Consider the following 14,641-nt stretch of genomic DNA (forward strand, 5'->3'; position numbering starts at 1 on the left):
TACTTGAGTAATAAAGCAGAAAACAAATTGATAGTAGGTGATGGCATAGTAATGAGTAATCTATTTTTAAAACAATCATGTCTGGAATGAATAGGAAAAGTTAAAGAACAGTTAAAGAAAAGAAAAATTCTTTAAGGAAAAGTTAAATAATTAGAAGACATCAGCTTCTTTCACATAAAAATGATGAACTTGCATAAAGTATTTAAATAGTCATGTAAGCAGGATAAGAATTTCAGTCTCTAACCCCAATAACAAAGCAGAAATTCAATGAAATTAAACAGATTTTCCTAATAGGAAATTTTTAAGATCAATTGGAAAAGGAGATGTGGGATATATACCCTTATTTCACATGAGTTAAAAGAGAAATTGCTATTTTAACATAAAAAATAAAACTGGGTCTAATATCCTGTTTTGAAGGTTGTTATAAGTGTCCTCTGAGGAAAATTTCAAGTGCCGTGGATGCCTCAGAAATACCATCAGTGAACATTTTTTTATCTTGGGTAAAAAAAAAATTGAGGTTCATAAAGAAAAGAAAAAGTTACACACTTACCCCTATTGATTTTAAAAGCAGTTTGGTTATAAGTGTATTCCACAACTCTGGGAAGCATGAAAAAATAGGGCATTACAATTTAGTTTTCAACTCATTATCATTCAAAACTTTGGAATTTTGGTCCATATCTTTACACTCATTTTCCTTCTTTGTAGTTTTTGCCTCTGTAAGCATAGTTCCTGAAGAGGCATTTTCACCAGGTAGATGATGATTCTTCAAAATATTTAGGATTAAAAAGGCTGGGATATAGCTTAATCCTCTTAGAGCTGCTGGCAAACCAAGGTAGATGTATCTATAAAAAAAATGTTTTTAAATATTAAGCTTACATAGTGTGGTGAGTACAAGCTAGTTTTGAATATCTTTAATTATTAATATTTCATTCCCATGAGGACAATAGCAGCTGTTTTGCATGTCAATCTTATAAGCAACTTTGCTGAACTCACTTATTAATTGTTTGTTAAATGTTTTTTTTGCAAATTTTCATCTAGAAAATTCACACTTATTTTCTTTTCTTATCTTTGGGTTTTTTAAATCTTTTTACAACAAATTGAACCTCTGGTTTGAATGCAATACTGATAATGGCAGCAGTTGTATTCTAGTATTTAATAAGAATGCTTCCAAAGAATAACCATCAATTGTATTATATTATATATTCTGTGGGGGTCTTTTTCATGGCTTTTTTAAAAAGGTTTATTTATTTTAAGAGAGGGAGAGAGGTAGAGAGAGAATCGCAAGCAGGCTCCATGCTCAGCACGAAGTCTGACACGGTGTTCAATCTCACAACTATGAAATCATGACCCGAGCCAAAATCAAGAGTTGAACACTTAATCAGCTGAGGCACACAGGCGCCCCTGGATGATTTTACTCAGATTAAGAAAGTTCCTCTTCTATTCTGAATTTGCTCAGAGTTTCAATTATGAATGCGTAAAGTATCACCAGATTATTTTTGTTCCTATAGTTAGCAGAACATCAAGGATTTTGTCCCCTTATTTGTGTTAATAGAGTATATTAGGTTAATAGATTTTTCTGATGTTGAACCATCCTTGCATGACTAAACTCTATTAGTGAGGTTTTATACATTATTACATTTGATTTGTTAATTTTTAGAATTTTTGCATATGTATTTATACATGTGTATTTACACATTTATACATGTGTATTTATACATGTGTATTTATAAGTTAAGTCAGCCTATACTTTTTTCCTTATGCTGAACTTGTCCAATCTGAATATCAAGACTGGACACTTGTATTGTTTGACTTTTTTTCTGTTATCAACAATACTGCAGTAAACCTCCTTTTACATGTCTCCCTGTGTATGTTAGCAAGATTTTCTCTAAAATGTCTCAGGGTCTTAGAGTACCCAACTTAGCAATTGTCCAGACGTTTTCTTCAATAGGTTTTATTTACTACCAACATTCTTTATAGTCTATAGTGTCTTCTGTCATAAAGAAAATTTTTAGATTTATATTTAGTGATATTGGCTCCTTTCTTGCTCTTTGGTTTGTGTGTGTGTGTTTTTTTTTCAACTCAAACCCAAAGCAATAAGGATCAGAGATATGTGGCTGTGTTGTTGCTGTAAACAACCAATCTAATATTGGTTTAATTGTTATTTCTTTGTAAGTCACCTATTTATTTTTCTGGTAATTTTTATATTAATTTTTCTTTATCTTGAATGTTTATAATTTTACTGTGATATGCTCATTTATATATTTTTTGACTATGCCTTTAAAATGTATTTTGAAGTGAAAATTCATGCCTCATTATAGAAAATTCTAAGCCATTAATTTTTTTAAATTTATATCTGCCATTTCCTCTATTCTTTTTCTAGAAATTTTTTTTGAGGTGTATGTTTTAATTGTTAACTGGTCTTTAATATTACATAGGTGTTTATTTTTGTTGAATCAGTTCACATTGTTGATCTACATTCTAGATAAATTCTTCTGTACTCTCTTCCAGTTCACCAATTCTCAACTGTATTGCCTTCAAATTTATTATATACTTAGGATTCCTTTTATTATCTCAATAACATGCATTTAATCTATAATGTTCCTGAGTTCTTCTTAATATTCTTATTTCTGCTTGATTTTTCCTATCATTTCTTGTTAACTTTTAATGGATATTATGCCATTTATTAATTTTAATCCTATTGAGCTGGTTAAGCATACTTATTTTAAAGTCTTTGTCAAATTCCTACATTATATGAAATTTAATCAGGAATGAAGTCATGTTTCATTGGGAATTTATGTGCTTATCTTTTTTACCATTAGATTTGTTCATTTTTTTTTCAGAATTTTTAATTTTTTTTTTAAATTTACATCCAAGTTAGTTAGCATATAGTGCAACAATGATTTCAGGAGTAGATTCCTTAATGCCCCTTACCCATTTATCCCATCCCCCCTCTCACAACCCCTCCAGTAACCCTCTGTTTGTTCTCTATATTTAAAAGTCCCTTCTGTTTTGTCCCCCTCCCTGTTTTTATATTATATGTTTCCCTTCCCTTATGTTAATCTGTTTTGTCTCTTAAAGTCTTCATATGAGTGAAGTCATAGGATTTTTGTCTTTCTCTGACTGATCAATTTCACTTTGCATAAGTGTTGCAAATGGCAACAGTAGTTGCAAATGGTAAGATTTCATTCTTTTTGATTGCCTAGTAATACTCCATTGTATATACCTACCACCACTTCTTTATCCATTCATCCATCGATGGGCATTTGGGCTCTTTCCATACTTTGGCTATTGTTGGTAGTGCTGCTATAAATATTGGGGTGCATATGTCCCTTTGAAACAGCACACCTCTATCCTTTGGATAAATACCTAGTAGTGCAATTGCTGGGTTGTAGGGTAGTCCTATTTTTAATTTTTTGAGGAACCTCCATGCTGTTTTCCAGGGTGGCTGCCCCAGCTTGCATTCCCACCAACAATGCAAAAGAGATCCTCTTTTCCGCATCCTTGACAGCATCTATTGTTGCCTGAGTTGTTCATGTTAGCCATTCTGACACGTGTCAGGTGGTATCTCATTGTGGTTTTGATTTGTATTTACCTGATGATGAATGATGTTGAGCATTTTTTCATATGTTTGTTGGCCAATTGGATGTCTTCTTTGGAGAAGTGTCTATTCATGTCTTTTGTCCATTTCTTTACTGGATTATTTGTTTTGTGGGTGTTGAGTTTGATAAGTTCTTTATAGATTTTGGATACTAGCCCTTTATCTGATATGTCATTTGCAAATATCTTCTCCCATTCTGTCGGTTGCCTTTTAGTTTTGCTGATTGTTTCCTTCACTGTGCAGAAGCTTTTTATTTTGATGAGGTCCCAGTAGTTCATTTTTGCTTTTGTTTCCCTTGCCTCTGGAGACGTATTGAGAGAAGTTGCTGCGGCCAAGATCAAAGAGGTTTTTGCTTGCTTTCTCCTCAAGGATTGAGGCTTCCTGTCTTATATTGAAGTCTTTCATCCATTTTGAGTTTATTTTTGTGTATGGTGTAAGAAAGTAGTCTGGGTTCATTCTTCTGCATGTAGCTGTTCAGTTTTCCTAGTACCACTTGCTGAAGTGACTGTGTTTATTCCATTGGATATTCTTTCCTGCTTTGTCAAAGATCAGTTGGCCACACATTTGTGGGTCCATTTCTGGGTTCTCTATTCCATTCCATTGACTTGAGTGTCTGCTCTTATGCCAGTACCATACTGTCTTGATGATTACAGCTTTGTAGTATAGATTAAAGTCTGAGATTGTGATGCCTCCTGCTTTGGTTTTATTTTTCAAGATTGCTTTGGCTATTTGGGGTCTCTTCTGGTTCCATAAAATTTTAGGATTATTTCTTCTAGCTCTGTGAAGAATGCTGGTGTTACTTTGGTAGGGATTGCATTGAATATGTAGATTGCTTTGGGTAGTATCAACATTTTAATAATATTTGTTCTTCCTATCCAGGAGCATGGAATTTTTTCAATTTTTTTTTTGTATCTTCTTCAATTTATTTCCTAAGCTTTCTATAGCTTTCAGTGTATAGATTTTTCACCTCTTTGGTTAAATTTATTCCTAGGTATTTTATGGGTTCTGGTGCAAATGTAAATGGGATTGATTCCTTGATTTCTCTTTCTGTTGCTTCATTGTTGGTGAATAGGAATGCAACCGATTTCTGTGCATTGATTTTATATCCTACAACTGCTGAATTCATGAAACAGTTGTAGCAGCTTTTTGGTGGAATCTTTTGGGTTTTCCATATAGATTGTCATGTCATCTGTGAAGAGTAAAAGTTTGACCTCCTCCTGGACAATTTGGATGCCTTTTATTTCTTTGTATTGTCTGATTGCAGAGGTTAAGACTTCCAATACTATGTTGAATAACAGTGGCGAGAGTGGACATCCCTGTCTCATTATGGAAAGCGCTCAGTTTTTCCCCATTGAGGATGATAATAGCATTGGGTCGTTCATATATGGCATTTATGATCTCGAGGTATGATCCTTCTATCCCTACTTTCTTGAGGGTTTTTATCAAGAAAGGATGCTGTTTTTGTCAAATGCTTTATCTGCATCTATTGAGAGGATCTTATGGTTCTTGTCCTTTCTTTTGTTGATGTGATGAATCACGTTAATTGTTTTGTGGATATTGAAGAAGCCCTCTATCCCAGGTATAAATCCAACTTGGTCATGGTGAATAATTTTTTTTAATGTATTGTTGGATCCGGTTGGCTAATATTTTGTTAAGGATTTTTGCATCCATGTTCATCAGGGAAATTGGTCTATAGTTCTCCTTTTTAGTGGGGTCTCTGCCTGGTTTTGGAATCAAGGTAATGCTGGTTTCATAGAAAGAGTTTGGAAGTTTTCCTTCCATTTCTATTTTTTGGAACAGCTTCAAAGGAATAGGCATTAATTCTTCCTTAAATGTTTGGTTAATTTCCCCTGGAAAACAATCTGGCCCTGGACTCTTGTGTTTTTGGGAGATTTTTGATTACTAATTCAATTTCTTTACTGGTTATGGGTTTGCTCAAATTTTCTATTTCTTCCTGTTTCAGTTTTGGTAGTGTATATGTTTCTAGGAATTTGTCCAATTCTTCCAGATTTCCCTTTTTATTGGCATATAATTGCTCATAATATCCTCATTATTGTTTCTATTTCAGCTGTGTTGGTTGTGATCTCTCTTTTTTCATTCTTGATTTTATTTATTTGGGTCCTTTCCTTTTTCTTTTTGATCAAACTGACTAGTGTTTTATCAATTTTGTTAATTCTTTCAAAGAACCAGCTTCTGGTTTCATTGATCTGTTCTGCTGGTTTTTTTTTTTTTTTGATAGCATTAATTTCTGCTCTAATCTTTATTATTTCCTGTCTTCTGCTGTTTTCGGGTTTTATTTGCTGTTCTTTCTCCATCTCTTTAAGGTGTAATGTTAGGTTGTGTATCTGAGACCTTTCTTCCTTTTTTAGGAAGGCCTGGATTCTATATACTTTCCTCTTATGACCGCCTTTGCTGTGTCCCAGAGGTTTAGGGTTGTGGTGTTATCATTTTCATTGGTTTCCTTATAATTTTTAATTTCCTCTTTAACGTCTTGGTTGGCCCATTCATTTTTAGTAGGATGTTCTTCAGTCTCCAAGTATTTGTTACCTTTCCAAATTTTTTCTTGTGGTTGATTTTGAGTTTCATGGTATTGTGGTCTGAAAACATGCACGGTATGATCTCGATCTTTTTGTAGTTGCTGAGGACTGATTTGTATCCCAATATGTGGTCTATTCTGAGGAACGTTCCATGTTCACTGGAGAAGAATGTATATTCTGCTGCTTTAGGATGAAATGTTCTGAATATATCTGTTAAGTCCATCTGGTCCAAGTGTAATTCAAAGCATTGTTTCCTTGTTGGTTTTTTGATTAGATGATGTGTCCATTGCTGTGAGTGAGGTGTTGAAGTCTCCTACTATTATGGTATTACTACCAATGAGTTTCTTTATGTTTGTGATTGATTTATATATTTGGGTGCTTCTTTATTTGGCACATAAATGTTTACAGTTGTTAGGTCTTCTTGGTTGATAGACCCCTTAATTATGATATAATGCCCTTCCTCATCTCTTGATACAGTCTCTATTTTAAAGTCTAGATTGTCTGATATCAGTATGGCTACTCTGGCTTTCTTTTTTTGACCATTAGCATGATATATGGTTCTCTGTCCCATTCCTTTCAATCTGAAGTTGTCTTTAGGTCTAAAGTGGGTCTCTTGTAAATAGCATATAGATGGTTCCTCTTTTCTTATCCATTCTGTTACCCTGTGTCTTTTGATTGGAGCATTTAGTCCATTGACGTTTAGAGTGAGTACTGAAAGATATGAATTTATTGCCATTATGCTGTTTGTAGAGTTGGAGTTTCTGGTGGTGTTCTCTGGTCCTTTCTAATATTTGTTGTTTTTGGTATGTATGTATGTATGTATGTATTTTTCATCTTTTCTCCCCTCAGAGAGTCCCCCTTAATATTTCTTGCAGGACTGGTTTAGTGGTCACAGACTCCTTTAAGTTTTGTTTTGGAAACTTTTTATCTCTGCCTCTATTTTGAATGACAGCCTAGCTGGATAAAGAATTCGTACCTGCATATTTTTCTGATTCAGCACATTGAATGTATCCTGCCACTCCTTTCTGGCCTGCCAAGTTTCTGTGCATAGGTCTGCTGCAAACCTGATCCATCTTCCCTTGTATGTTAGGGACTTTTTTTCCCTTGCTGCTTTCATCATTCTCTCCTTGCCTGTGTATTTTGTGAATTTGACTATGATATGCCTTGTTGATGGTTAGTTTTTGTTGAATCTAATGGGAGTCCTCTGTGCTTCTTGGATTTTGATGTCTCTGTCTTTCCCTAGGGTAGGAAAGTTTTCCACTATGATTTGCTCACATAACCTTTCTACCCCTTTTTCTCTCTCTTCATCTCTGGGACCACTATGATTCTGATGTGAGTCACTGATTTCTCTAATTCTTAAATCGTGCTCTTTTGTCTTAATCTCCCTGTTTTTTTTTCTGCTTCATTATTCTCCATAAGTTTGTCCTGTATCACTGATTCTCTGTTCTCCTTCATCCATCATTGCCGCCACAGCATCCATTTGAGATTGCAGCTCAGTTATAGTATTTTTTATTTCATCCTGACTAGCTTTTACTTCTTTTATCTCTGCAGAAAGGGATTCTAATCTATTTTCCACTCCAGCTAGTCTTCTTATTATCGTGATTCTAAATTCTGGTTCAGACATCTTGCTTGTATCTGTGCCGGTTAAGTCCCTGGCTGTCATTTCTTCCTGCTCTTTCTTTTGGGGTGAATTCCTTCATTTAGTCATTTTGAAGGGAGAAAAGGAATTAATGAGGTAGAAAAAATTAAAATTAAAAAAATATTAAAATTAAGACATTAAAAACAAAGAACACACACACACATACAAATCGAATAAATGATGCTAGATCCTAAGTGTGTTTTGGTCTTGGTGTTGAAAGTAGCTTGATAGATTAGAGAAAAAAGGGGAGAAAAAAAGAAATCATTTGAAAATTTGAAAAAATGAATACGTTGAAGTAGACTAAAATGAAATGACCAAAGTAAAATAGAATTTGAAAAAAAATTAAGCAAAGTAAAAAATATAGTAGAAAAAAATTAAAGAAAAATATTTTTAATAAAAATTGAAAATAAAAATGATTTTTTTCTCTTTCTGTATTCAAGAAAAAAGAATCAAAAAAGAGAAAAAAGAAAGAAAATTGAATAGTTTGACTGTCTAACAGACTGAAATACAACTGAAATTACTTCGTTTCCCCCTAGAAGTCAAACTATGAAGCATTTTATAGTCCAAAAACTAAGCAGGCGGTGAGGCTTGTGTTCTTAAAGACAGAGGTTGGCCCAGTTGGGCAGGGCTTAGTGTACTGGCTCCATTCTCCACTAGATGGCGCTGTTAGCCTACTGGGGTCGATTGTTGTGGTGCTTGTAGGTGCGTATGCACATACATGAAAGCGGTGAAAATGGTGTCACCCAGCTACCCAGTCTCTAGTATTGGAACTCTGTTTTCTGCAACTAGCAATCATGCATCTGTCCTCTGTCTTCAGCTTTTCTCCATTTCCTGCTTTTTCACTGTCTGTGACCAAGCCCCAGGCAGTACCTCTCTCCTGAGTTTTATCTCAGATGCGACTGTTTTCCCAGGCCCCTTACTTCTGTGCAGCTTTGACCCATTCAGCCTCTCTGCGGGAGGATCTCACTGAGCAATGGCCAAATGTTGGCTGCACCCAGGAATGCTTGCTGGACCCTGCTGCTGCTGGTGCCCTGAGACTGTGGCCAGATGCCAGCCCACCCCAGAAAAAGTTCACAAGATAGTGTAGCAGCAGCATTTCAGGGATTATGGAAAATCACAACACACATCTGGCACCAGGCTTCACCCTTAAAGACGTTGTTCCAACACCAGCGAATGTGGCCGCCTTCTGGGGCCTGCTGAGCCCAGGTGGCCTCACAGCCTCTACCAAATGTCCTTCCAGCAGTGGAACTGCTTCTCCCCATGTGGCCTGAGAACCTCCTGGACCCCACTCTGCTCCTTGGGATTTGCTCTTTCCACCAGAGCACCATCAGGTATCAAGCTGCAGAGTTCAGACTCTGTGCTCCTCCTGTTTACAGTCTTAATGGAATTTAAACCCTCTCCTTACTCGTTTCTTTTTACTTCAGTCCCTGTGGCTGTTTCCAATTTTCCTCTTTTCCTCCAGCTGCTTTTGGGGAGGGGTGATTTTCCCATATTTTCCTCCTGTCTCTGTCTTCTCTCCACACACAAAAGCAGCTTCCTGCCCTCTGTGGCTTCTGTCTTCCCAAGTTCACCACTCCATGTCACATACCTGCTGAATTCTGTGGTTCAGGTTGTGCAGATTGTGTGTTAATCCTCAGATCAGTTTTCTAGGTGTGCAGGATGGTTTAGTGTTTGTCTGCCTGTATTTCATGGATGCAAGACACTCAAAAAACTTCCATGCTCTTCTGCCATCTTGGCTCCTCTTGTTCATGTGTTTTTAAGTTTTAGCTTGCAAAACTAAACAATTTTGAATGTTTTGTTGTTTTTGTTGACTGTTTGTTCTGGTTTTCTTCCTGTGTATTTATTCTTCCAAATTTGTTCTGTTTGCTCTTTCTCTGTATTTATTCTTCTAAATCTAATAGCTTTTCCTTTGTTCCTGAGGTCAGACTGAGTTTTTATAAAGGTGATTTTTTTATAGTGATACTGGGATTAATCACAAGGAGAACAGATTGTTTGGTCTGGTTCTTGGATATATCTATGTCTTAGTTCCTCCTTAGTAACATAACAATGATGTGTTAAAGAGATTCTTTTAAAACCTCTTTTACAAAGAGGTTTGTATTTGTTTCCTAGGGCCTCTATAACAAAGCACCACAAACCTGATGGCTTAAAACAAAGTAAATTTATTCCCTCACAGTTCTGGAGGCTAGAAATCTGAAGCCAAAGTTTGCTTCCTCAGTAGACTCCAGGAAAGAATCCTTCCTTGACTCTTCCTACCTACTGGCAGCAATCCATAGCATTCCTTGTTTTGTAGATGCAACAATGCAATCTCTACCTCTGCCTTCACACAGGATTCATCCCGTATATATGTGTCTCTATGCCTCTTTTCCTCTTCTTATAAGGACACTGGTGATTTGATTTAGGGCCCACTCTAATCCAGAAGGACCTCATCTTAATTTCACTAATTTAAAGACTTATTTACAAACAACTTATTTCCAAATAAAGTCATATACTGAGGTTATGAGTGGACATGAAATTTTGAGGGACACTACTCAACCCAGTTCATGGGTGTTCAACACCACCTCATGGATTAAGCACTGAATCTGGATCTAATCTATTGACTCCTTGGAAATACTTTATTTTTTCTTTGGAAACTGATCACCCAGAAACCACTTCCTGTTTCTAGGCTTAGAGGCTTTGCATTAGCCTTTGTATTCAGCTTTTATTTATTCCTTTATGTTGCTGTTCAATTTCTACTTCAGGAAAACTGGATGTCCAGAATGATGTTTATATTATCTTTTTTTTTTTTTAATTTTTATTTTAGAGAAAGAGAGAGCACAAATGGGGGAGGGGCAGAGAGAGCCAGAGACAGAATCTGAAGCAGGCTGCAGGCTCTGAGCAGTCAGCACAGAGCCTGACGTGGGGCTCGAACCCACAAACCATGAGATCACGACCTGAGCTGAAGTCGGACGCTTAACCAACTGAGCCACCCAGGCGCCCAATATATTATCTTTGAACCCAGATATATCCCTTTCAAATTTAAAATTATATCTATTGTTCTTATTTGAAATAAGAAATATATCAATACATAACTTATTGAGCTACTTATCAGGCTTTTCTACCTTATTTGAAATTACATTGTTGTCCTTTTTATAAATAATGAGTTCATTAATTTTTAGTCTTAAAAAAATATGTATATATACATATAAAGTTCTAAATATACCTTTGAGTATTGTTTTAGCTTTGTCCCACAAATTTTCCTCTGCAGTGCTTTCACTGATATAGAGTTTTAGTTATTTCATTATTTTTATTATAATTTATGCTTTGACCTGTAAGTAATTTCAAATGTGAGGTTTTGGGAACATTTTATCATAGATTTCTAATTGCATTGCATTATGGACAGAAAACAATGGTTGTAAGGTATCAAACTTTTTTTTTTTAACTTTGTGACATTAGACTTAGTTGTAATGTTTTTTATAGGCTTGAGAAAAAATATATATTCTATTGGTTGGGGTTTTTTAAATTGCTGTATATCTAGTAGATAACTCTTGTACAATTTGGTGATTCAAATTTTTCTGTATCCTCAGTAACTTTTTGCCTATATTTTATATTTCCTTTTGGAAAAGTGTGTTGAAATTTTCTACTCTGTAGATTTCTTCTTGTAATTTTGTAAATTTTTTGTTTTATATATTTGAGATTAGGTTGATAATTATATATGGGTTGATGACTGTTACATATTATTGATAAAGTGTTTTTTTATTACTAAGTAATATCCTTATTTAACTGTTAATCCTTTTCACCTTAAATTCTATTTTGTATTACAGTCATTAATATAATCACAAAAGCTTGATTTAATATCTGCCTGGTATTTTTTTTCCTGACCTTTCTCTTCAATCTTTCTTCACATATATATTTTAAGCTATGTCTTGTAAGCAACATATAGCTGGAATTTTGAAAACACTGAAACTCACATGGAAGTATCTTTTAAGCAAGTTCAGTTGGTTCACATTTATTATGAAACCTGACGTATTTAGGCTTATTTTTTCAACTTATTTTGTGTGCTTTTATTTTCCTATTTCTTACTTCCCTTGAATTTTCCTTAATCCTTTTATTCCTTTCTACTAGCTTGGAATAAATGTAAGTGGCCATCCTTATATCTTTACATTTTTGGCATAATTTAAAGTTAGTCAGTATTTCTATTCTTCGAACTGTAAAAGAGTCCTAGATTTTCCCTGGATTTTAAACGGACAGTTTAGCCTGACATAGTTGCATGGATGCTGGCTGGAGATACGAGACTTCCAGGCCAGAGACAAAGGACATTTTTACTCACAGTACAACAATCATCACAAGCTTCATGTTCAGGTTGGTTTTCCTTAACCTTTAAGTCCCAAAGAAATCACACCATGGGAAACCTATGTGAATTTTGTGCATACAATGGGTTTTGTTCACAGCTAAGAAAGCCTGAAATTAGGAAATCCCATTCTTTTAAACGGGTTGGAAGAAAATCTGCCAGTCTTAGAGAGAGTTATTACTTTTATCATCCTAGACAGCAAACTCTGCTCCATAGGAAAACATCATCTACATACTCCAAGATCATTTACTATTCAAACATCCTTGAAAAGATAGTCCAAAACAAAATCCTCTGCTAATAAGATATGCAGAAATGTAAGAGACTCATGGAGAACTGTTTACCAACAATATCCACCTCCTGTTTCTACTCTACACCATCTGGTAAATTTTCTCACGAGTACACTTTATCAGCCACTCTAATTAATCTGACTGATAGAGGATGCTAACAAATAAAATCATCTTGTCTAAAATAGCATTTAATTAAGGCTACTATCAACAGGAATCTTGGCAGCAGGATGAGGCCAATCTATACCAGTGATCCTCAGTGTTTCTCAACTGTGAAGGTATGTACGTGGGCCCACCTTCACATTACCTCTGAAGAGCTTTTGGGGAACAGAGCACTGATGAAAACATGAATCTCATGCTGTCTGCTCTCTTCACAGTACTTGCCATATATCCTTTTACTAATCAAAATAAGACCTTAGAATGTTTTAAACAATGCTAAATTGTTTTTTAGTAAATGAAAGAATTTTTGTACTTTCAATTTTGTACGATCAAGAGAAATTGATACAGATCTAAACAAAATTCAGGTCTCCAGATAAAAAAGAACATGGAAATAGAGCAAATGGAAGTATTTTGTTCAAAAACACATTATGTTGAGTTTTGTTTAAAATCAGATTTATACTAACAAAAGAATAAGACTTTATGAGACATGAAGAATTTTGTGTCAGCAAAATTTAACGAAGAAGGAAAAATATTTCAAAAAGTAGAGGTAGATGTAAAAAGAAGTAAAGATTCAGGCTAGTAAGATGCTGAAATGATGTAGGATGCAATGAGGATACTTTAAAGAGTAATATAATTTTTAAAGGTAGTTTATGTATAGCTATTACCTTCAATAATGCGTTGATTGCAAACAATTTAACAAAGATTATTTTGAAAGGCTAGGTTAAGGGAGTTATCCATGCTTATATTTACCAAGTAGTTTGAAAATATTGAGGAAATAAAATTCTGATATATAAATAAGGAATAGAGATGTAATATTAGCATATGTTCTGGAAGCACAGCCAAAAGTAGTCTAGTAACTGAAAAAGAAAGTGTTATACTTGAATGTTGTCATTTTATGTACAGTCTGTGCTTAGAAAGCAATTCTTTTAAAAAAAGATTATTATATTTACCTGAAATTGGCTGAATCATATATCCTGCATGCTCCTGACTCACCACATTTCAAAGTTCCCCAGTGTAAACATGTGGAATCCACTAAAGCTCCAAAATATATAGGTGCAGGAATTCCAGCTACAGTTAAAGAGGGGAGAAAAAAAAACATCAACAAGGTAAGAATTAAGGTACATTATCTTGTTTGTAAACATTTCCATTTTCTCTGTAGAATAAAGTATGAATAGAATGCTTTACATTTTATTTTTACATATCAGAAGTTGTTACTTTTACTGTAACATTTCTAAGTTATAAAGGATAAGTAATGTGATGGATAAATGCAACATAAAAATCACTGATATTGAAAATCATTGAATTAATGACTCTCTATATTTTTTCTGCAATTTTTTGTACCAATCATGTATACATTTTACTTTAACAAAGTATTTTTTGTTCATTTGCTTTTCAAATCTTCTAAAAGCTGAAAAGCAAAATTAAGTTCAGATAGGTCTTTTTCAAGAAAAAGGGGAAATTCTCCATTTCTTCTTGTACCTTATTCTCATACAAATTACTAAGTGCTGCAAACAGAAGGGATATTTGCTAGTCTTGGAGAGAATGATTTCATTTACTTGGTAGTTAATAGTGGTCTGATATGATGCTGGAAAAAAATAACAATTTTTACCAAATACTCTTGTGCAAAATGTATGTAACCCCACACCAAGAGACTTCTCTTCAGGCTTGATACACCTAAAAAATAAGTAAATTCATAAATAAAATGAAAATAGAGATTTAAACGCTGTTGTAGTTTCTTTAAAAAATTGTTTGTAAATGCTGGTAACACACTGGGCACTAGAACATTTTTTTTGCATGCTCAGATCTTGGTTATCCAAGGCCTGATTATCCAGTTTGTAGTCTACACACGAGCCCTACTTTTGATTCTTGGCATTTTACCTATCATTTTTTTGCTCATTATTATCAGAAAATTATCAAAGAAGAAAATATTTCATATCAGTTTCTACCCCAGTATCCATTTATTGAAGCAGTAGTTCTTGGTTAAACCTTCAGCCTAAAACAAGAATAATGCAACCCTAGCTGTATTTAAATTATTTGTATTAACAAAATACAGAAAAGCCAAGAATTATATAAATAAATGAAAGGCAGAAAGAAAAC

At 34.4% G+C, this 14,641-nt stretch overlaps 1 protein-coding gene across 4 annotated transcripts in view; it reads right to left on the bottom strand.

Moving 5' to 3' along the window:
- Window positions 1–622: 622 nt before the first annotated feature.
- SLCO1A2 (solute carrier organic anion transporter family member 1A2) overlaps window positions 623–14,641 on the bottom strand; it is a 54,384-nt gene continuing 40,365 nt past the window's right edge. For 3 of the 4 annotated variants that reach the window (XM_047066910.1, XM_047066909.1, XM_047066912.1), the window contains 3 exons: window positions 14,154–14,218; window positions 13,495–13,612; window positions 623–842 (listed from right to left, as the gene is read on the bottom strand). In XM_047066910.1, coding sequence (XP_046922866.1) covers window positions 623–842; window positions 13,495–13,612; window positions 14,154–14,218 — 403 coding nt within the window. The remainder of the gene's footprint in view (window positions 843–13,494; window positions 13,613–14,153; window positions 14,219–14,641) is intronic. The other variant, XM_047066911.1, reaches the window with a different exon arrangement.

Source organism: Lynx rufus, unplaced genomic scaffold, assembly GCF_022079265.1.
Source record: "Lynx rufus isolate CCGP_SWC_20201006 ecotype Redwood Valley unplaced genomic scaffold, mLynRuf1.p SCAF_7, whole genome shotgun sequence".
Classification (NCBI taxonomy): domain Eukaryota; kingdom Metazoa; phylum Chordata; class Mammalia; order Carnivora; family Felidae; genus Lynx; species Lynx rufus.